Raw genomic sequence first — 22,605 nt, 5'->3', positions numbered from 1 at the left:
GATGACATGCTAAGCCACGATGGTGAAGCATTTTGAGTTAAACATTATGGCTTAGCATGTTGTGTGAACCATTCCTAACCATGGTGGCTACATAACCACAGTTTAAACATGCTCACTAACCATTCGTTGCAAAGGGTTAGTAGCCTAACCATGGGTTAGCATGTTCGCTGATTTGATTGCCTATAAGAATGTAACTTTATTGTCCATTTATACATTTGCCTGTGGATTTCCTAGTCTTTAGAAGGGGAAATAAACTGTGTGTGTGGGCGGGGGGGGGGGGGAATTAAGCTATATGTATATTGAGAAAGTGAGTACAAACTTGCCAAATCAAGTGCCTATAAGTGGCAGAATTGTTTAGTGTTCTGTCAAGTACTCCTTTCGTTGTCTTTTGACTTTTGCCTCTGGTCTGTTTGTGTGCCCACTAAGTAGGATTAAAGCACATAACCCTCTGGATGTGGTTTGGAGTTTTCTTTATCCTTCATTGAATGGATATGCTTTCATTTTGTCATCTCTAAAAGTCAGACTTCCATTCTTCAAAACAATGCTCCATTATTTTGTGGTCAATGGAAGGTGTAGTTTGTGCCTTTTGACAAAAAGTAGTCTTGAACGTGTGTTTTCTTATCCCCTGCAGAGAATAAGCACGGCAACAGGAGATGGAAAGCATTACTGCTACCCACATTTTACATGTGCAGTTGACACGGAAAACATCCGCAGAGTGTTCAACGACTGTAGAGACATCATTCAGAGAATGCATCTTCGGCAGTATGAACTTTTGTAATTACAAACACCATGGAGCCTGTGGTTTTAAACATCTTTTTCTTTCTAGACTTCCTCACATGAAGTAGAGGAAGATACTATATAGATACGTCTGTCTCCTCTGTTTGTTTACTTTGATTAGCCCTTCAACCCAGTACATGCTTTAGGGGACGATATGTGTGCTTTATTTTTATATGCCACTTCTTTGTCATTCCACTAAGGCCTTTGGCTACCTCTGTTTCCTTAGGTTTGGTTGCATTTGTTTGTTTGTTTCATTTTTAATTGGACATAGCCTGCTAAATTTTTTCAGCAGGCTTGTTAGTTCAAGCTGGTATCTGCTAGCTAGATGACACCATGTCATACATATAGTGTGCATGGATTCCTTTTCTACCATGACGCTGAAGAGTACTTGATAAGACGGAGGGAAAAGAATAATGCACTTTGTTTCAGGGTTATGAAATACTGTTGAGGATGTATACACGCGCGATGTAGCAGCACCACAATATTTATTACACAGTCACAATTTTTAAACATAACTGAGTTGCAGGTCAACTGATGAATGACCTCCTCTTTTAAGCCATTATCGGCATAGGAAATAGAGTAGATAATGAGGCACAGGGAAGTTGAGCAATTTTTCTGGAGGTTTGGAGCTGAGACTCTACACACCTCAGGCATTTGAAATTAGAGCTACTTTTTCAGCCTATTGCACCTAGGCAGAAAATCCACCCCTCACTTACATTGTTTCTTCTGTCCGCAAATGATCCAACTAGTTTAGATCATTTTTGGACATTAGTCTTCTCCCTATATATATATATATATATATATATAATATATATATAATATATTTTGTTTTACTGCTGGTTTATTATTATATTGTACAGACTGTAAAGTGTAATATTATTTTGTACAATTTTATTGACAAAAAATACTTGTAGAAGATCTTTGTGCCTTGATTATGGCTGTACCTGTAAAATGAGCTAAGATGTAAGTATGTTTTTGATTGCGCTGTACAGCTTGATGTCAACTTTACCTGCAGCAGTGACTGGAGGTAAAAAAAATCTTCTCTGTAGAGTTTAGTTTTTTTTTCTGGTTTATATAAAAAAAGCTCTTTAGTATAAAAAATTATAAATTATGCAAATTTTAGTCATTTACCTTTCCAAGTAAATTCTGCTGCTACCAGCTATTGCAGCAACATGCCTTTCTCTCACTCTCAGCTTTAAAACACTGAAATTGATTCAAGTGTCCAAATTGCAACCTGGTGTTGTTTTCATGGGAATCAAGATTCTTGTTTTACCTTTAAAAAAAACTATGTTCAGTAATTCTTTGGTCATTCACAAGACGTTCCACAATTGCACAGATTGTGAATGTGTAAAAATCACCATTAGATAAAGGCTCTTCAATCTTTGTTGCAACAGCCGCTTTCATTGTGCACATTGCAAGAATGAAGAAAAGGTATAACCTTTTTGTCTGGCCTAAGAGAATTACAAGAGGACATTACATTTCTCTTAATAAAGAGACTTTAGAAAGTGGGGTTTATTTTAAATATTGTAGAATCGCAATGTGTGAATATTTCTCAAACTTGAATAATTTATGCAAATGACATTCACAAAATAAGTTGTGGTACAGTACAATATAAAAGCAAGAATTGCTGTAGCAATAAGGCATGCCCTTCTCCGTAACTATAAGATTGCTTTATATTTTATACATAGGTGTTATGTCAGAGTACATAGTTTCCTGTGTCTAAGATAACCTGTACAAACGTTTAAAATTTGTAGTTGCAATAACAAATTTAGAAGTGTTAGCCTACATAACGCCATAGATTACTTATCACTTGCATTATCTTCATCCTTTGCTTTAAATTGGAAGAGAAATATTTTCAACCACAATGTGAATCAATTTTTAAATAAGGAGAGCATGTTTGTTATTTATATAAGCCCAGACTGCTTTTCCTAATAACTGGGCGGACATGTTGTGGTTATAATTCTGCAGAGTGGTCAAATTAGTAATCTTCCTAGGTACTGTATCTTTTAAGATCCCATTTAAGACCCACTTTGAAACTGCTAGTTTGACCTATTTTAATAACTAATGGCAACCATGCAGATTCTCAGAATGTTTAAAAGACACTTACATTGAAATGATTGGAAATACCACTGGGGAAAAAAGACTTCTCCTAAAGAGAAAGTTAATAATGTAAACTATTGCCTGTTAAAAGTGAGAAAATACAATTAGGTGTGGCTAGTTAGAGAAGGGGATGGGGGAGCTGTCTCTCTATCCTATTGTCTCACTTCCCAAATGCAGCATGGACTGCACCCAAAGGGCCCTACCCATAACGTAACTGTCTGCAGTCGTTGTGTGATGTTGCATTGGTTCAACCATAACCTAAACACTTATTTACTGGGGAAATAAGTATATTAAGTAATTCAGCTTCAGGACTTCCTGTGGCTTAGTTTAGTACCCTGCTTAAGTCTTTTTCTTAAACTCATTACTTTAAAATGCCATTAATATAGATGGGATGTAAATGTTTAAGATCCAAGTGTGAAGTTCTCTGGCCAGGACCATCTCCTTTAGAAAAATGCTAATACAATGTGCATCATGCCATTATAATTCTGTATGAACCATGCGGGGTGGGGGAGCAGCTGCTTATAATCTTATTCCAGGGAAGAATTTCAGCCAGACCTCTTAGACATGTGTCTGTGAGATACACAGACTTCACACAGCTATTTCAACAGCGCAGAAGTCTTGTCCTCGTTTTTTTGCCTGGTTTGCCAATATTCCGCAAGCCTGTTACCAAGAGGTTTTGATGATTGTCACATGACTGCCATCTAAAACTATTTATGTCTAACTCAAACCAAGTGACTCATCTAAGGCTAGTAAGTTGCTTCTTCCCAATAGCCTTTTGTTTTGGTAATATCTTACTGTAAAATAACTCTACATCTTGTATTGCTGACATCAAGAGGAAAAAGTACCACATCAGATGGTCACGCAGCAATAACACTTTAAAATTGTTTCCAATTAGAAAGACAGAGCCTCTAAAAGCATAGGACACTAGTGCAGACACAAGAGGAGGCTTCTAGGACTTACATAGTGTACAGTTACAAACTTTTAATATACTTATTTGATACAAAAACTTTAGCAAGAAAATGATTCATTTGATTGTAGAATACAATATTTTTGTACAGCATGAAGCATTCAGTTAATTTACCCTGTGTAGTAAAAGTCATATCAACTGTATAGGACTTTCTGTATGTAAAGGCAACCTGCCTCTGGGCTAGCAATTCAAGTACGCATTTGCTGGCATGAATGTAGTCTGATGGACTGTTCTTTAGCTTTGGTGTGTCAGTGACTGATTACAAGTGTCTGACTCTTCATAGTGCTTTATACTTAATGATTAAATGCCGAACAAAATGAAAAGGAGAAATGAGAGGCTGAAAGTGAGCTAGGATGAGGACCACAAGTACGGCTCCTGCTGTACAGTAGATAGTAATAACTGTGTTCTCAAATGGAAGAAAGCACTTGTAGAGAGAGAAGTCTGCCGCTGTTATGCTGCCCTGAGAAATGGAAACAAGAACATTTTATAAGGCAGTTGTATGTTGTTAAATAATATTAACGTAGAAGAGCTCCATTCTTCTCACAGCATCAATGCTTTCAACTGTTCTGGGGATAAGATACAGACAGCTTTAAAACTATTTATATTAGATATTCTACTGTTAAGTACTAAACTACCCTGGAACAGCCCTGTTCCTGAATAAGGATACTACAGCTGCTATTTGGACCTGGGCAGGCTCTTCCTTTAGACGTGACTGTCTCAGACCCCATAATAGCACTGGCCACAATCCAACACAGAATTAAACACCTTTAAGACCATTGAAATCAATGAGATTAAAGGTGCTTTATTGGGTCGGATGATGGCTGCTATATGCTGGGGGGGGGGGGCAAGTGTTTGAGATAGCATGAGAAGTGACCAGATTAGTTATATTCTTGTAGAATAGGGAGGGAGGTGCTGCAGGTAATCTAGGCCATTAGCCAATCATCCTCTATACTTCTGAATGCTGGAAAGATGACATTCTGAAGTAAGCTGGATTATTTGGTAAGTAACCACTCTGAATGAAACAAAAAGGGAGAGAACATGTTACAAGTGGGGAAGATTTTTTTTTTATCTACGAACTGAAAATTATAACTAAATCTGTAACTGCTTTGACTTTCCCCATGCACAAGAGGCTGAAAAAGTAAAGTTAGAATAGAACTGGTTTTTGAAGACTAAAGTATTTAAATATGTTTTAGAACTGGGAAACTTTTTCACGCTCCTGGTTAATCTACTGAGAGTTGTAATCTAGTAAACCCAAAGTAAGCAAACTGTGAATTAGGTTCATCTGAATAGAATGTTGCTGCCCTAAGAGATAGATAGCTTGCACTTTTGAGAGACAAAGAACCATGCAGAAAGATGGTCTTGTGGATAAATCAGCCAAGCAAAAACAAGTCTTAATACTGTTTGTTGCGGACTACTGATGATTGTTGCAGTCAAATTGTTTACACTGCATCATCTTTATAGAAACATACTCAATATGCTTGTATTTACAAATTGTTGTAAAACCTACAAAAATACTTTGCACTATACAAGCTGAATGGGTCCCCCAGTATGTGCTTTATAAAGTGGGTGCTTTGTATACAACTTAAGTGTACTTTTGGAGAGGTTGGGAGGAGCTGTTTTGTTTTGCTTTTTTACAGGTAGCATCAGTCTGAGAAAATAGCTGACTGCTATGTTGATTTATATTATGAAAATTATCTGAAAATAAAAATTATTTAAATTTACCATGATGAAACTAGGATTGTTTCTGTTCCTCCAACTGAATGATGGAACACTGATTTCTGGAATTTTCCCATTATGCAACACTTCACAGGCACTGTGGGTATGACCACTGAGAATCAAGCGAGGATGAAACCACCATAACAACTATAATAGAAAGTAAAACATTGTAGACAGTTAGATTTTTAGATAAGAAAAAACTTTTCCACATAACCTTGCTATCAAATTTTCCCTTTAATTATTTTCATCAGTGCTAATTTATTGCAAGTTTTATACATATAATGCTATCAGTACAGGGAATAACCCAGTTCTAAGGACCAGAAGCACAACTGACCCCAAGCCTTTTGTCTAGCATAGCTTTTGGCAGAGCACAGGGATAGAGACTCAGCTCTACCAAGGGTTCTTGGACTTCCAGGCAAGGGCTAGATCAACCAGATACTGTAGGCCCACCAATTACCATGCAGTTACAAGACCCAAAGAACCATTGCAAACTGTATACCCATCTTTTGCCTTCTCTTTTTCATCTTCTAAAGCAGAAGCTGTTAGGTTCAAAATCCATGGTTAAGGAGAAAACATTGTTTAAGAAGAAATTTCCTTGGGATGTCACCAGCCACTTCTCCATTGGCAGGCCCTACCTAGTCACAGCCTCAAAAGTTGCATCCTCCACACATGACTACCCCCTACCAACTACATGGACGATGGTGCAAGGTATTCTTGATTAGCCAAGGCAGGGTGCTGTGCACAGACTGCACCCACAGCCTGTCTCAGAGCAGACTTGCACAGGTTCTTCAACTCCCAATATGCCTGGCTACATTGAATCAATCAGCATATTGATCCAGTCAACAGACCTTAAAATAAGAATTACACAACAATAGACACAGAAAAATAAAATGTAAAGCCATTGCTTGACTTACAGAAGTAAAATCCTAAAACATAAATGGAATATCTCTATACAAAGAAAAGAAAAACTAGCAGAAAAATTAACCTTGTTCGATAATATTGTAAACAGTATCATTGCTCTCAGCAAATATTTAGCTACAAGAGTCTATAACAGACTCTTGTATCAGAAAGAAGAAAACAAACATATTCAGACAAACTTCCAGGACACAAAGAAATTAATGAGTTCATTAACTCATTGCTGAGATCTTGATCAAAATTACAGAAATGAAAAACATGGCGTACTCTTGATTTCATCTGAGCCACAAGCACATAGTCCATTGGAATAAAGTATACCCCTAAAAGAGGGCATCACATTAAAGCAAGCAAAAATAAACGCCCTCCTATACTTTGAGATGCTTAATATTTGCAAGTATTTGGCTTAGAGGGTCAGCAGAAGCTAAATGAATGCCAAAGGAGAACAGGACCTATTTGCTGTTGCAACTGAATCTTGCAAAAACTATCTTTAATGCACTGGATTATACAAGATCTAGCTTTATCAGGGCCATACAAGAACTGGGTGGGGAAGACTCTACCTCCTCTTGTTTGGCATACAGGGCTTCCCCTCAGCTCCCACACCAGTCCTGATTGGCTAGCAGGCTTCTGGCCTGGCAAATCTCCAAGCTGTTACTACACTGAATTTTACTTAAACAGCTGGTTTCTTTTGCGGCAGAAAGACACCCTTTCTGGCAAGTATTCAGGCTGTGCTTAGACATCTTTGAGAGGAGCATTCCTGAGGAGGCAAAACTTCCTTCCCCTGGCACAGCCGCCTGAACTTGGTATTACCACCTTGTACGCAGAGTGGGAAAGCAAAAGGGGGTGGTAGGTAGGGATGTAAAATTTCCAGAAGTTTTGACACCATCGGGGGGAAAACCAGGGGGGAGGGGGAAACAGAAATTTTCAGGAAAAATTAAAAAACTGCAATATTAGCACTTTGTACAGATTGAAAGTCACTTTATTACTTTAGGAACATAAAATGTAATTATGTACAAATTGGTTTGGCATAAAATTATTACATTTGGTATATTAGAAGTGGGATCGCCTACTGTTGCTTTTTCTTCAGTGTGTACCTCTTAGTGCAGTTGTACTACACCATGTGTTTTTTTTTCTGTGATAATTCTTTTTTTTAAAAAAATATTTGTACCCCGCCTTTCTACCAAGAAAAATGGTACTCAAGACAGCTAAATATATTCTTTTCATTTATTAGGGCTAAGGAGCTTTCTTTCAGGCTTCATTTGCGAGCCAGTGTGGTGTAGTTGCTAGAGTGTCGGACTGGGAGTCAGGAGATCCATGTTCTAGTCCCCACTCAGCCATGGAAACTCACTGGGTGACTTTGGGCCAGTCACAGACCCAACCCACCTCACAGGGTTGTTGTGAGGATAAAGGGGAGAGGAGGAGGAAGATTATGTACGCCGCCTTGGGTTCCTTGCAGGAAAAAAGGCAGGATATAAAGGCAATAATAAATAAATAAATAAAATCAGGGAGATGAGGGGAAACTCCTCCCCTTGGTGTCATTCTTGCTAGAAGCCCCGTCCATTGACCAGGAGGAGGGACCTTCCAAAAAGTAACCAATGGCTCACTCTGGAACTTCTGAGAATGGAAATTTCCAGCAAGTTCTCATTTTTCTTATGATGATGATCCCATAAAGGCAGAGTTTCTAAACATACCATAGCAAAAGAGTGTCACACAAACCAATGAAACACCTTAAAATTGTGTTGAGTGCATGAGGGAGGAGAGGGACTGATTCAGAAACATGCCGTCCTAGAAGTTTGGTGATAAACTCATAAATGTATAATACGAATCGCAGTAATCAATTATAATTACAACTACAAGTTACCAACAAAATAAGTAGAGTTCTTTTGCATAAAATGCTACTGCAGTTATATTCATATATAGGATCAATACCCATTTGTCAAGAGTAGCTTGTACACCTCCAACTATCATGGTAGAAAGCATAGATGTAAAGCATCTGTTTAGAACACACTGAACGTACCTTTTGGGACGCTTCTTGAGAAAGCACATCATACTTCTCTCTAAAGAGATCATTCTTTTTATGCAGAGGAGCAGAATCTTCCCCTGTACATTTTGAGTCACTTCTTCTGTAAAGAGGATAATGCTGAAAGGTTGTAAAACAAGCACCAAGCAGCTCATTAATAATGTCTTTAATGTATGTGTGCAAATTAAAGTCCAAAGATACCCCAGTTCTACCATGGTCTTCCAACACACCTGTAACAGAATTGGAACTGAAGTTGGGAGTTTGTCCATATCGTTGCATCTTTTCTTGAACTGCATTTGCTCCTGTCAACAAAAATCAGAAAGATTTTTTTCACACACCCGGTATTGCTTTATAGAGGAGCAAATGGAAGGTTAGAATGTCAGATCTAGAGAACGGCATGACAAGGCAATGGCCATGGCTATGTCCGAACTCCCAACCTAGAAGTTTAAAAGAAGATATGCCTGCCATCTACAAGGAACTGCTGGCTCAGGGTAGAGGCAGCAGATGCACTAGAGACAGAGAAAACCCAAGACCTGGAAGTAAAACTTCCAGGCCATCTTACAATAGAGTAACAACACACAGAGAGACACATATACATAACAATAACAAAACAGAACAGAACAGCCAAAAGCAGCAGGAAAACACAAATTGTACGATTCAGGAAACAGATAAAAAGTCTTCATTTAGCACTGAAATGATATGAGAGTTGGCACCAGTAAACCCCACTGGAGAGGGCAATCCTCAAATGGGATGCTGCAACTAAGAAGTCCCCCTCTCTCCAGTCAACCATGCACCTAACATGATATGGGAAACAGAGAACAGCATCTGAGGTTGACCACAAGGTTCAGGCAGTAGAAAGAAGTCTCTCTCAAACACCTAGGCCCCAAACCATTGGACTTTATCAGTAATCAGCACTTTGAATGGTGCCCAGAAATGGAAACAAGCAACATATGATCTACAGAGATGGTGCCAGTAACCTGGAAGTATCATTTTGTACTAACTGGAGTTTCAAAGGCAGACCCATGTACAATGTATTGCAATATCCAAACCAGAAGGTTACTAGGGCGTAAATAACTTTAGCTAGGTTATCACTACTCAAGAGAGGACCTAGGTGGGATACCAGCTTAAGCTACTGGAAGACACTGCATACCAGAGGCCATTTGAGCCTCAAATGAAAATATTAAACCAACAACAAAGTTTGTTCTTCAGAGGGAATATAATCCCATCCAAAACAGCATGACACCCTCACAACGTCAGACAAACCACTCTCCACTAGTACCTTCCTGTTGTCTCGGAAGAACTTTGGTTTTCTGGCCCTAATCCACTACTGAGTTCAAACATTGGTATAGCATCAGAGGGGATTCAAGCTCAGGTACAATGACAGTTCAATGGCCAAAGCAGATGCAACTTTTGCAACTATCATTACTGTACACATGTTCCAATTCAGTGATTTCACATTCACTTCAATGGAAAAAGCAGCTTTCCAAGCATTAATATGAAGGGAGGTGACAGACGTGATAATTCTGCGTGCACACTGAAGCAACTGAACTCCCCAGTAATAGTTTGGAAAACGAAAGAGGAACAACCTAGACTCTCAGTTTAGAAACTTTCTTTGAGCACCTCAATGTAACGCTTCATTACCCTGACGGGCCTTCCTAATGAGCTGATGCGAACCTTACCTGCAAGGAGCAGTTGAGTTTGTGAGAGAGCTCAGCAAGATTTGCTTCCGCTGTTCTGCAGATTGTACAGCCATCACCCTCCAGGGCAACACTGTTCACCATGATAAAACTAAGTGCATAAGAGGAAAAGGAATGTCATTTATACTGTATATATAAATATGTGTGTGGAGAGATTCCATGCTAAAAGAAACCTCAACGAGATAGAAGCATTGTATCCAGTCCAGACAGAGTTTTTGGACATGTACTCCAAATGCAGTGCAGCGTTTTCCAAAACCGCCGGAGTAAATTCAGAGGCTCTGCAGGCTCCAAAGCAGTAGAATTCTACATTATTTTATATGCTTACAACAGGAATGAGCAACCCTGGGCCAAATCAGGCTTCTTCTCCTTCCCATCTCATCCCTTGCAACAAAGTGGTCTCAGTCCTATCTCCATGGGTCTCATCAGGCGGTTGTAGGATTTCTAAAGGGTCAAGGAAGGACATGCTGCCAGTAAAGTGGGAATTACTCCTAGGGAACATGCATTCAGTATGGGGGGGAAAGTGAAATGTCACATTCCTTCCTCTTTTTAGTATCAGCTTCTTTCCTTGGCAAAGGTGCCAATCAAGTTGGTAAATGGGAGAAGACACGTATGTGACAAAGAGGGGGGAAATGTCACAGGGGAGAGAGTGTGTATATGAATATATAATTCATTCTCAGATATGGCCCCTCAACTAATTTAAAACTGAGACTGCATCCTCCCTCCCTAAGGATGATTCCCGGTCCTTGTGTGATTTGGCACAAAATAAAAACCTGTTGCATTATCATCTATATAAATAGGCATAGTTTCAACACTGGGGAGCCTCAAAATACAGCTTAGCTCTGTTCAATAGGAGTCACTCCCACAGTAGAGTGCACAGAACTGTAGCCTAAAGATTTAGTTATGATACAAATGTGGTTTACAGAACTCAAAATAGCTTCTACAAGTGTTCTTAAGGAGTTCTTCATTTTAAACCTGGCATTAGGTTTTCATGACTACAAAAGGAATATGAGCATTGGTTCTTATTTTTGTAGCAGGCATATATTTAAAAAAAGGCCCTCTCAGGATAGCCAGAATATGATTCTCAGATCAGGAAATAGATTCACAGTTAATTATTTATTTACAGTGGATTAGGATACCATCACTGTGTAGCTGACAACTTCCTGTAAATGCCAAGATACATGGTGTTAATAAATATTACAAGGTGTCCATAAACAAAATGCCATACTCACTTTATCCCTTTCCGAGTTACCAGCTTTTCTGAAGTGAAGTTAAAAACTTTAGAAAAACGTTCCAGTTTGAATGCAGTCATTCTGTGTGTAGTAACAAAAAGAGTAGTATGTTTAATTCAGAATTAGTCACACGCATCTTTTGCTGGAGATTGAACAGCCAACTCTTGAGCTTTCTATTGATCTTTTATCTAAGAGAGTCCTCAGACAGGGGGCGAAATCACGGTTCCCTACCATCGCTTCTCCGCCCCTGCTCCTGTCTCACAATTCTTCTTCTTTCTCCCGGAGAAGAAAGAAGAAGTAAACAAAGTTCACATAGTCCATTTAGGGGACGTTTTTATTGCGGCGCTTTTCCTGCACACAGCAGAAGAACACGGCACGTTCCGTTTCCAAAAAAAAAAAAGTCGGATTAAAAAGGGTCCATTTTGTGACGGAAAAAAGGCAAGGAGTGGGAGGTGGAAGGCAGTTTGTAAAGGACGCGTGAAAAACCATAAGTGGGCAGTAGCAAGTGTGCAATAAAACGCCAGTCTGATGAACCCCTAAATACCAGGTTAAATCAGAAGAGCCCTGGGGAAGACTGGACTAGCACCAGTGGGGTCTGCTTCCATTCACTGTGCAATTTGGATGTGTTTCACTAAGTCTTTCCTTATCTGAAAACACCTTGGCTTGGTTACTTTCTTTGCACTTGCTCTCTGCTTGTAAACACTATTGAACAGGGATTAAGAATTATTAGAGAACTGACTAGGCACAGATGAGCCAAACCTGATGACTTCTGGGTTTATTCCAGCCTTACAGTCAGTCTAAGTTTCCATGACCACAGAATTTAAGAAAGCTCAAAATTTAAACTGCCCACACACAAAAATAACCTTCAGGTGTATGAAGCTGGCTAGAGACACAAGCACCTATTCTGCAGTTCTCATGCCATTTTGGGGGGAAGCTATTTCACTGTCAATACAACACCCAAAGCACTTTGGGTCATTTGGCTGCATTTTAACCCTCAACAACAACAACAACAGGACTATTCTTTTAGTATAGATTAGACATAATTGGGCTATCTCTGACTTTGGCTGCACAGCTCAGCCAGCTACACAAGATCAGCTGCTGAAGTTATGCTAATGTATCATATGTCAACTAAAGGGGAAATATTTTCACTATTTTCATTGTGGCGCACACCAGGTGGAATGATCTCCCGATCGAGACCAGGCAGACTCCTAGTGTGGAATGTTTTCTCCAACAACGAAAGACACATCTGTTGCCTAGGAATCTTCTTGACTACTAGCACTGCCAGCTAAATGAGATATGTTAGCATTTTAATACTGTTTTATTGAATGGTTCTATTCAATTTTGTTAGGTTTTTATTTTACGAATTGCTTTGGTATGTATTTCTTTGTTTTTTTTAAAAATGAACAGCCTGATATAAATTTTTGGAAATAAAATAACATCCGCATTAGAGGATGTCAAATTTTGGAAACATTTTCAGACACTTCAAAACATTCCTCCTATTTTAAAGAATTTTTCAAGGTGCCTGAAAGGGATGGGAGACAGAATAGGTCCCAATCATCTCAGCGACCAGGCTGATGCTTACTGTTTTGTCACACTATGGCGATGAAACCACTGCAGTGCAGCAAAACAGAAAATATCTTTCAAGATGCACTTTTGGATGTGCATTGGATAGAAGTGGGTCAGAGCTAACTGATGTCACTACATAGCTAGTTCCCATTATTTGACGTCATCACATTCACAACATAATCCCTAATTGGTTAGAATCACAGCGAAGGAGACAAAGAGCTCTGTTAGAGGGCAACAATTGCTTGCAACTGATGTGGGAAATATAATGAGAAAGTGGAAGGGAGCAGATTTTTAGGGTACACTAAAAAGCACTCTTGCCTCTAACCTGATCAATGGTAATGTCAGCACAGCTGTAATTCACAATGGGTCTAAGCATTTGACTTCAAACACTCGATAGGGCAAAATGTTGCTTCCAGAAGTATGACAGCATTGAAATTGGACTTTCCCCAGCTCTCATCTTATAAGGTTGCAGAAAAAGGGGGAAAGCAGAATATGTGATCTGCATTTGTCAGAGTGTTCCTTGAACCCCTCCTCCCAGTTCAAATATATATATTAAAGGCTTTCATTTTACAGTGGAATCTGGACAGTTATTCTCATGTTGACAATTCTCAGCTTTCACTGAATCCTGCTGTGTGTGTTTTTAAAAAAATACTCACTCATAATGAAAGCCAATGTCATGGTTGCCAACAATAACCATTATTTCAGTTTGGGCTGGATGCCTAAACATTTTCAGATAGCGTCTTACATCATCTGACCAGGCCTGCAGGAAAATGTACAAAAGTTCTAATACTGTATAATTCAATTTGCATTTTATCACTTTCAATAGGTATTACCATTTGTTTCATATCTCTGCTAATTATCACTGATAGTCAAATGCCAATAGCCATTACTATTAGCTAGCTAAGAACAGCTACTTACACAATATTAATATTGCAAGTAAAATTATGGAAAGGCTTAAGAACAAGGGGAGAGAACCTGGTATCCTCTAGACTATAACTCCCATCAGACCCAGCCTGCATGGCCAATGGTGGGGGGTTACTCCAAAAAATCTTAAAGATACCAGGTTGCCTACCTATGTTTTAATGATCAGTAATAATACATTTTAAGCACATACATAACCAGGACACACAACACATGGATAAATTTACCTATGAGGAGCTGCAGCACATGTCAACTGCCAATATGAATAAGTACGCTCCGGGTGGCTTGTTGTGTCATGCGAACCCAACTGGCAGGGGTAATTTGAGGATTAAACAACCCTTACATAACCCTAAAACAGACCATGGTTTCTGCAAGGGTTGTTTTACCCACAAATAATCCCCGCCAACCAGGTAACCCTCAGCTGGGGATTGCATATTCATAATGACAGACACCCCAAGGCTTAATTAACCCACAGTGGGCTGTCATGTCATCCAAACCAGGTCATAAAGAAATGCAAACACTGGATCATTTCCCTAAATTTTCTTTATAAATATCAGTATCTCAGTAGGATTGCATTTTTTTAACAGCAGAAATCTGGATTATGTCGTTGTGTCCCACTTTGAGCTGCTGACTAAACTGACACTAATATTGATAAAGGATTGCTTCTCACTACCATTAGCAACTGCTTAAGTCAGCATAAATTGATTTTCACTGATTTTGTGCATGTTAAATCAGTCATATGACTTGTCTAACATGTTTTAGATTGCCCTATTCCAGATACACTGGTTCAGTTTTCTGAAGAATGTGTTGAATGGAAATCTGGATTTAAACACACAAACAGAATCTACCCAGCGCATTCACCTAGTTTTACGCAGGTGAGCAAACAGAAACAAACAAACAAACAAAAAATAAATCCTATATAGATCTTTTTTCATGGAACCGCTGATAAGAGTTTTCCACACTGCTCTTTACTATAAAGAAATCTTGCTGCCTAACTCAAGGGTAGCCTGGTGCCAGCTGGTGAACTCCGATTGATATACACATCTTCCTTTCTCTTAAAATTGAGCAGTGGGAACTGGTGGCAGAACACAGAGCAGCTCCAGTCCTTGAGCTTAGCCATGCTAAGGGAATCTGCTATCAATGCAGTTCAATACACTACCTAGTAAAGATGGAATGTTAGTACTTCAGGTACATTTGGCCCAATGACTTCAGAGATCTTCAAGTACTTTAACAGTTATGGATTAGGATGCTGGTTAGTAAGGGCTGCTATGAACAAAAGCTTTAAAAGAACTTTATTAATTTCGTAGCCTCTGCCTTTTGTGCACAATTTCAATAAAACCCTATTTTGCTTCAAGAACACTTTAACATTTCACACACTTACCTGGGAAGAGCTCCATTTTCCTTCATCAAAGACATCACCAAGGATAAAAACTATTTCTGGCTGCAGAAGCCAGAGGGCAGTTTGAAAGGCTCTCTCCATTTGCCATTCTCTAAGGGAAGAAAAAAGATACAAGACCAACACATTTCAAATAATATTGCAACAAGCTTGCCAAGGCTGAGCCAAGAAGAAAGGGGTGCAGATATGCATAGAACTGGGCTTTTCTTTGACATCGTTTAGACATGCTTTAAAAAAAATCTGGAGCAGATGTTATAAAACAAAAAACATTAGGGATTGTATCTAATATTAGTCCTACTAATTTAAGTCCCATTCATTTCAATGCATCTACTCGAAGTAGGACTAACATTGGATACAACTTTAGGAATCCCAGTAAATGAGCCAGACCTGCACAAGAGCGTAACTATCAAAGCTGTGCAGAAGTTCCCAGTCAACTGCACCCCTAACGTATAGATGTAGCATCAAAGTTTTAGGTCAGGGAGCAGAATGATTTGATTTGGAGGCTTTTATCATTGTTGAACTACCCAAAGTTTGACGCCTAGTTCTTGATCTATATTAGATGTCAACATACAGCAAGCAGCTCAAGAAAGAGAAGAACTGAACAACCAATTTTATTACTGGCAATATGTGAGCCAAGATTATAACACCTTCAGAGAAGTATGGCAACCCTAATAATCCAAAAGCCATTGCTATAACAGATTATATAACTTCAGACTGTCACAACAATGGTGCACGCTGCATACCACCAGGTCACCGTTGGTGTCGTGTGCAGTGCCTCCGATTGTCAAGATGTTCTTGGTGTGGGAGGAGGGAGGAGCAGAGCAGTCTCACACTGCAAGAGCTGGGCCCATCTCCATTGAAGAAAGGCAGGGCACAAGTGTAATAAAGAAGTAGGTGTGTCCTGGTATGCACACCCTTCCTCTTTCCATGATCGTTCAGGAAGCCAGTGTGGCTGCCACTGCTGACAAAGAATCTGCAAGCTGGTTTTACGGCCCAAGGACTTAAGCCCTTCTCTGCCTACTGCTCAGCTGCAGCAGGAAAATGCAATGCATTTGTTTTCCACATCCATGATCATTCATTCTTACAGATGTCTGATATGCCTTTATTATATCCCAAGTGGTCTAGTGTAATGCTCTCTACATGGTTCTGCCTTCAAAAACTGCTCAGAAACTTCAGCTTGTCCAGAATGCTGCAGTCAGATTGTTTCCTGTGGCTGGTTACAGGGAACTCATGGCTCCCTTGTTACAAGAACTTCACTGGCTACTGACCTCTGATTCTCTTTTCAGGCAGAATTCAAAATCCTGGTTACGACCTCTAAAGGGTTATATGGCTTGGGAACAGGTTATGTGAAAGACCGCCTTCTCTCAAGTTTTGTTGGGAGATACCATAAGCATGCACAGCACATTTCATCAGGGTGTGCACCTAGGGATTTTTTTTTAAAGGCGAACATTTATTGAATACTCAATCATAAAGGACATTGTTTTTATTCATTTATTTATTAAACACTGTAGACACTGATGCCCTAGTCCACATTTGGCTAGTCTGACCACAAGAGGACCACTGCAGTTGGGGGGGGGGGTGAGGAGACACTCCTGAAGTCCCAGCATTGGTGGGGCCTTGTGGTGATACTGAACAGAGGGGAGGCTTATGAAGGAGCGATATTAGCCTTCGGGGCCCACCTCCTGGCCTCTTTGAAGTGTGGCTCCTGGCAGGGAGGCTCCCAGCAGAGCGATTCCTTTTCGCTCCTGCTGCCAGGGGCAACACTGCTCTCTCAGAGGCAAGAGTTCTTCAGTGTGGCGGAGCAGCCGGAGGACCGTTCCCGCTGTGTCTGGATCCCCCTCTGGATCCCTACTCAAAGGCCTCCTCAATTCAGCATTTATTGCTTGAGACATTAGAGTATGCCTGGGCACACCCGGCACATCCATTGCACATGTCTATGGGAGACACCCTTCTTTCAGTACTGCTGCCTTCAGAGGCACGTTTGATTGCAATGGGAGAGAAGGGCCTTCTGAGGGATGCTTGGTTGGCTCCCTCTCTGCCGTTCTTCTGCTGGCAGCAAAGACATTTTCATTCTACCAGGCCTTTGGCATGTCAGCTGGTCTCGGGTTGGAAGCGATTTTTATTTAGTTATAGTTGTGCTTTTAAAATATTTGCTTTAATCAAGTTTATATTTATCTATGATTGCCAGCAGCCTTGCATGCCATTCTCTTGATAGAAAGACAGGGTACAAAACAAATAAATAACTCCAAAACTGGAGGGGACCCAACATATCTCTGTACTTCAAGTACATTGACATACAGCCCCCTCCCCTCCAGGGCTCCTGCCAAGCTTCCATTCTGGCCTTTAGGTGTGATTCATGCTGGAAAGCACAGCATGACCAGGAGAAATGGCTTTTATATATTCATACAACAAGCAGAATCTTTAAAACAAAAGGCTTCTAAAGGTTGTTTCTCAAACCTGGAAATTATCATATAAATGTCAATTTTATATATTTCAAGTCGGATTGTTTATGTTATACTTGGAAGACCTCTATTTCCTCTTTGCCACAATTTTCTTTGGAAAAAGACGCAACTTCCAATTAAAGAAGGTCAATTTGGTTTTCTGGATTTTAGTTGTTATCAGTGGGCTTATTTGTTGACTTGTACTAAATTTTGGTTTTTGTTTTTCTGTTTAGATCTGATTTTCCACCTTGGACAGTTTTGGAATCTTATCTGGGCCCTCTCTCTAAATGGATGGCATTTGGTACTAGAACGGATAGGGTTCCTCCCACAGTTATGGCTGTTAAAAGATGTGTGCCGTATAATGTCATGACAATTACATTTTGATCCATCCAGCATCTGCAGAAAGGCACCAATATGGAGGTTTGGGCAATATTCCAATTAAATTTAAATTAATGGATTAGAAAGCAGATGCTCAGTCAACTTATAGGCTTTTAGCAGGTTCTTTAGCAGTGCTCTGTGGGAAGACCCCAGAAGAGAGAGAAAGAAGCAAGCAAGAAGCACTTATTCCACATTAGCACTAATGGCCCTGTGGGAAAGATTCCAAGAGAGAGAGTCAGGCAAGCCAAGTTCACCTCAGGCCTTGTACCAACTGGACTGTCCCTCCCTCAACTACCCTCTGGGACAGATCCTTATAAGTCACTTTTAATATTATTTAAGATGCTTTTTATTAATATATTGTTATCTTACTTGTAATCCACCATGAAAGGATCATTACCCTGAAAGGTGGTATATAAATAACTCTAAGAAATAAACAACCCTAGTTTTCAGGTACATAACAGGCTGATTGGAAATATATATCGACCAGTCAACTGGAGGATATTACTGGTGTTTAGTTCTTACCTCCTTAGCTTGTCCACCCAGTGTCCATTGATTTCACCAAGCAAATGAGTATCTGCTAAAAACATAGCTTTCAAGACAGAATCTGATGTCTGTTCACTAGTCCTTGGAGTCTGAGCTTTCAAATGAGGCCAGTGACACTGAATTATAACTATGTAATAAATTAAAAATTCACAGAAGAGCAACACAGAAATAATAAAAGTCAAAAGTTTTAGGGCTAAAGTGCCTCTTTTCCTCCAAGAGAAACTGTTCGCCATACTAAAACACACAGGTAGCTCTTCTTTCTCCCCATAGATGGTACTAATATCCACCTTTCAGGCCAGTAAGTCAACCGTGTGCTTCAAACAGTTCTTCATACCAGCCAGGAACTCTGCAGGAAACATAAAATATAGTATTTTACAGTGTGTGTTTTCAACACAGATTTTGAATTATCAGTCACATCTCACATATATCCAAATCACTTTAAAGTTCTGTAGTACTGAACTGAGACAATAAAGTCACTGCATAAGAAAGCTGAGTTATCGTAAAAGTCAAGTGTATATTCAACTTATATTTAATGTATAACTATAAGAAATCATGTGAGGAATACCATTCATTTATGGTGCTTTTGACATTTTCTGCTCCTAAATAAATTATACATAAAGTTGTCTCTGGTTTATCAGCAGAAGAAAAAAGAACAATTTTAATTTTTGTGAACTGCCCAGGGAGCTTCAGTTATTGGGCGGTATAAAAATGCAATAATAAATAAATAAATAAATAAATAAATAAATTCTTGCCCGCCTCTCCATTTTGATTGAGGCAAGGAACAACAGTAGGTATAAAATACATAAAATACTGATTAAAAACATAGTATACATTGTTAAACATACTAAAAACATCCTAAAAGCATACCAAAAATAAAATAAAATAAAAACAGTGAATCCTATCAGAACACTTAAAGTTTGGTTCACACTACACAACAACTCACCATGGGCAGCCAGCCATGGTGGGTTGTCGTGTTGTCTGAACCAGGAGTGTTTTCTGCAGGGTGGCTTATTTTTTTGGTTTTCGTGTGTTCCAACCCAGGAGGTCAATTTTATTGTGGGTTGCGGCAATCAACTACAAAGCTGCTTAGCAACAGTGGCAAAAAACACTGTCTTGCTCACTTTTCGTGATCTCACCAGTGACTGCCCTTCCGGCGATGCCAAAATAGCACTTTGGAAGAACCGTCACTCATTCCCCGGCATCTTTTTTTAAAAAAACTGCCAGTGCCTCAAAAATGTGCAAATGTGTCCGTGTTTTTGTTATCATCATCATCATCATCATGTCTTTCACAAGTGCGCACTTACAGCTATCCGATATGTGGTCTTGTCTGGTCTATTTTCTTGTATGTTTCAGCTGTCAATTGGAGCAACAAAGTGCAGGTAACATACAAAGAAACTAGTAAGATGAGGTTGCATATCAGCTAATTTGCATGCAGTTACAAAGGACCGGGGGAGGGACCCAGTGCCACAATTTAGAACCACAGAAATTTGGGGTGGGGGAGGGGGAGAGCAAAAGGATTAAGTGCTTCAAAAGGTGGAGACAGTATCTCCTCCTTGCCAATGTGATCCTCCCACTTTTAAGAGCTGTACTGATATTTCTCAGTGTCTCCTACTTTTTCAACACTCCCCTGACTCTCCAGTTAAAATGGGAGATATTAACTCCCCACCCCTCCTTTCCAAAGCACTTACTCCTGTGGTTACCAGATAGTTAAAAAAAAACCCTCAGATTTTTGAGGCACCAAAAAGTAAAAAGCCAGGGAACAGAACGGGCAGGGGTCAAAGCAGGGAGGGAGAGACAAGATGGATTTTGCCACAAAGTCCCCTGGGATACATGCTGGAGCCAGTTGGAGGACTGAGGGGAGAACAAGCCATGGCAAACCCAGTTGTCTGATGGGTGTTACTGTTGGTTGTTCCGCAAACAAACCACCCACTGTGGTTTATTTGCAGAGTGGTTTAGCATGATGTGCGAACCCGACCAAAATATACCAGTGCATGTATGGAGCACTGAGATCATGTCTCATCATCATCATCAAATATAAAGCAGGGGTGTAGGACTTCCAGCCTGGGGTGGGGGGAAATCTGGTCTTCTGGTCAGGAAAAACCCGGATTTGTCAGGATTTTTGGTAACAAATCGGGGGGGGGGGATTTATCTGAAAAAAATCCGGATTTTTTCCATCCTCCCCACCCAAAGGGCAGCTCTACTTTAATGGGAATTATCAAAAATGCTTCTATCTCCATCATTTTTAAAGATACAGAGATGAAACTTGGCACCACAGTAGCTCCAGTTCAAATTATCTCTCTGTTATTAAATCAATAAAGATTTTAAGACCAATGTCAAGGACCCCAGTCAGCAGAATAAGCATTTTAAAGTAAGTGAAGTACCATCTAAAGAGGGGTGGGGGATTGGGGGACATAAAAGCATTAATCCCAGGGTCTAGAATTATCAAACCACACTACAGCATGAGAATAATATGGATGCTATGGATTATTCACACCTTTCAAGACTGTTAGTGAGAATTAGTGAGAAACACTTATATGTGTAGTGCTTTGAACATTCTAAAGCTCTCTAGAATTATTATCCTAAATCAACAGTGGCATAGCATCTTCCTTACAAGCCAGTAAAATCTCACAAAGCAGAAAGCAAGCTTTTGTGTTCATCAGAATTCTTCTTCAGGGTAATGTTAAATTCCCCTCCTCCCCACCGTCACCCGCAAAAAAGGAAACAGGGCAGCAAAAAGCCAAGGTGTTGCTGGGCATGATGAACAAACCTCCTAATTTGCAGCCATCCAACTGCAATTCATCATACCCACCGATTATCTTTTTCTTCCCATCCCATTTTGTGTTCTAGAAGATCCCACCTAAAGAAGAGTTCTGCCTAACTGAAAAGCTTGCTCAGAACTTTGTGACTTTTAATTGGGCTTAATAAAGACATTGCATTGCAGTCGTTTCGGGGATTACGTTTTTTGTTGTTGCTGCTGTTGTTTGCTTTGTATTTTAATTAATATATCAGCAAGGCTACCTAAAATGACAAATTCTGTCTGCCTGAAAGCATAATCGGATGCGTCCTAGTTTGCACTCATTCCTATGGACCGAGTAGGGGCATCAGAGGAGTCCACCACACTCGCAAAACGTCCAAAGAACCGCCCCAACGAAAGTCACCCCACCTTCTGTACAACGTCCGACATTTCCCCACGGGGGGCTTTTCGAAGGGACACGGCAAGTAGGGCCGTTTTTTGCTGCAGACTTGGAAGAGCAGCGCCTTAAACAAAACAAAACAAACCCAGGAAGCTTTCGCTGACTTTCTTCTGTAGAAGGAAAAGTATTTAGAAAAGACGGAAGGCGAAAGCAAATCTCTTTCCCCTTACAAGCCGTCTCCCTTCTCCACACCACGACCGAAGAGATGCCGCGACTCACCCCCGGGGAGGAAAGTGCCGCCCAAAGCAGAGCGAGGGTCGCCACGCCAAGGACTCTCCGGCGCCTTCCAAGCGCGTAGAACTGGCGAGCCACGACCAGGAGTCCCCGGAAGGAAAGAGCGCGCCTCAGGAGGCCAAAGGGAAAAGGCCGCCTGGTTTGCACGGGTTTCTGCTGCACGTCTGGAACGCTCCCTCCCTGCCCCCCGTCTTTTTGTGGAGCAGCAGGAAGCTGTGCTCTCGGAGCTTACGAATGCCTCGCCGGCGGCGGAGCAGGACTAGCTGCTCTCTGAATGACCGGTTCCGTGTACCTCTCATTGACCCCGTGGAGGCGGCTGCAGTTGGATTGGGCGCCGCATGGCTCCCGGAGGCAGCGCGGCGTTTTCATTGGCAGCTGCCGTCGCAGGTGGTGACGGGGGACAGGCATTGCAGAGCCAGGCTTCGTGGGTGGCGCATCGGGGAAATCTCAGGCTTCTCCAAACATACACGCGTGCATGTGCTCTGCCAGGGCTCTGCAGGATGTGCGGTGCAAA

General features: G+C 40.5%; 2 protein-coding genes across 6 annotated transcripts in view; one reads left to right on the top strand and one right to left on the bottom strand.

The window, feature by feature from the left end:
• Window positions 1–5,565, top strand: part of GNAL (G protein subunit alpha L) — a 146,592-nt gene extending 141,027 nt beyond the window's left edge. For both annotated transcript variants that reach the window (XM_063130531.1, XM_063130533.1), the window contains exon 12: window positions 632–5,565. In XM_063130531.1, the coding sequence (XP_062986601.1) occupies window positions 632–778 (147 nt within the window). In that variant the 3' untranslated portion in view covers window positions 779–5,565. The remainder of the gene's footprint in view (window positions 1–631) is intronic.
• MPPE1 (metallophosphoesterase 1) lies at window positions 3,839–22,324 on the bottom strand. 4 transcript variants are annotated; one of them, XM_063130537.1, is made up of 11 exons: window positions 22,073–22,324; window positions 19,607–19,865; window positions 18,643–19,009; window positions 15,287–15,395; window positions 13,641–13,744; window positions 11,419–11,499; window positions 10,172–10,280; window positions 8,723–8,794; window positions 8,490–8,612; window positions 5,567–5,707; window positions 3,839–4,304 (listed from the first exon to the last, which is right to left on the bottom strand). In XM_063130537.1, exons 3-11 carry the CDS (start codon window positions 18,894–18,896, stop codon window positions 4,122–4,124), a joined length of 1,176 nt encoding a protein of 391 aa, XP_062986607.1. In that variant the 5' UTR covers window positions 18,897–19,009; window positions 19,607–19,865; window positions 22,073–22,324; the 3' UTR covers window positions 3,839–4,121. The 4 variants fall into 4 exon arrangements, with proteins under 4 accessions (XP_062986607.1, XP_062986609.1, XP_062986608.1 ...); XM_063130539.1 differs by having other exon boundaries at window positions 19,800–19,865; XM_063130538.1 differs by lacking the exon at window positions 19,607–19,865 and having other exon boundaries at window positions 22,077–22,324.
• Between the last annotated feature and the right edge of the window lie 281 nt (window positions 22,325–22,605).

This window comes from Elgaria multicarinata, chromosome 7, assembly GCF_023053635.1.
Source record: "Elgaria multicarinata webbii isolate HBS135686 ecotype San Diego chromosome 7, rElgMul1.1.pri, whole genome shotgun sequence".
Taxonomy (NCBI): domain Eukaryota; kingdom Metazoa; phylum Chordata; class Lepidosauria; order Squamata; family Anguidae; genus Elgaria; species Elgaria multicarinata.
The sequence above is the reverse complement of the archived record's forward strand: the minus strand, read 5'-3'. Positions and strand labels throughout refer to the sequence as shown.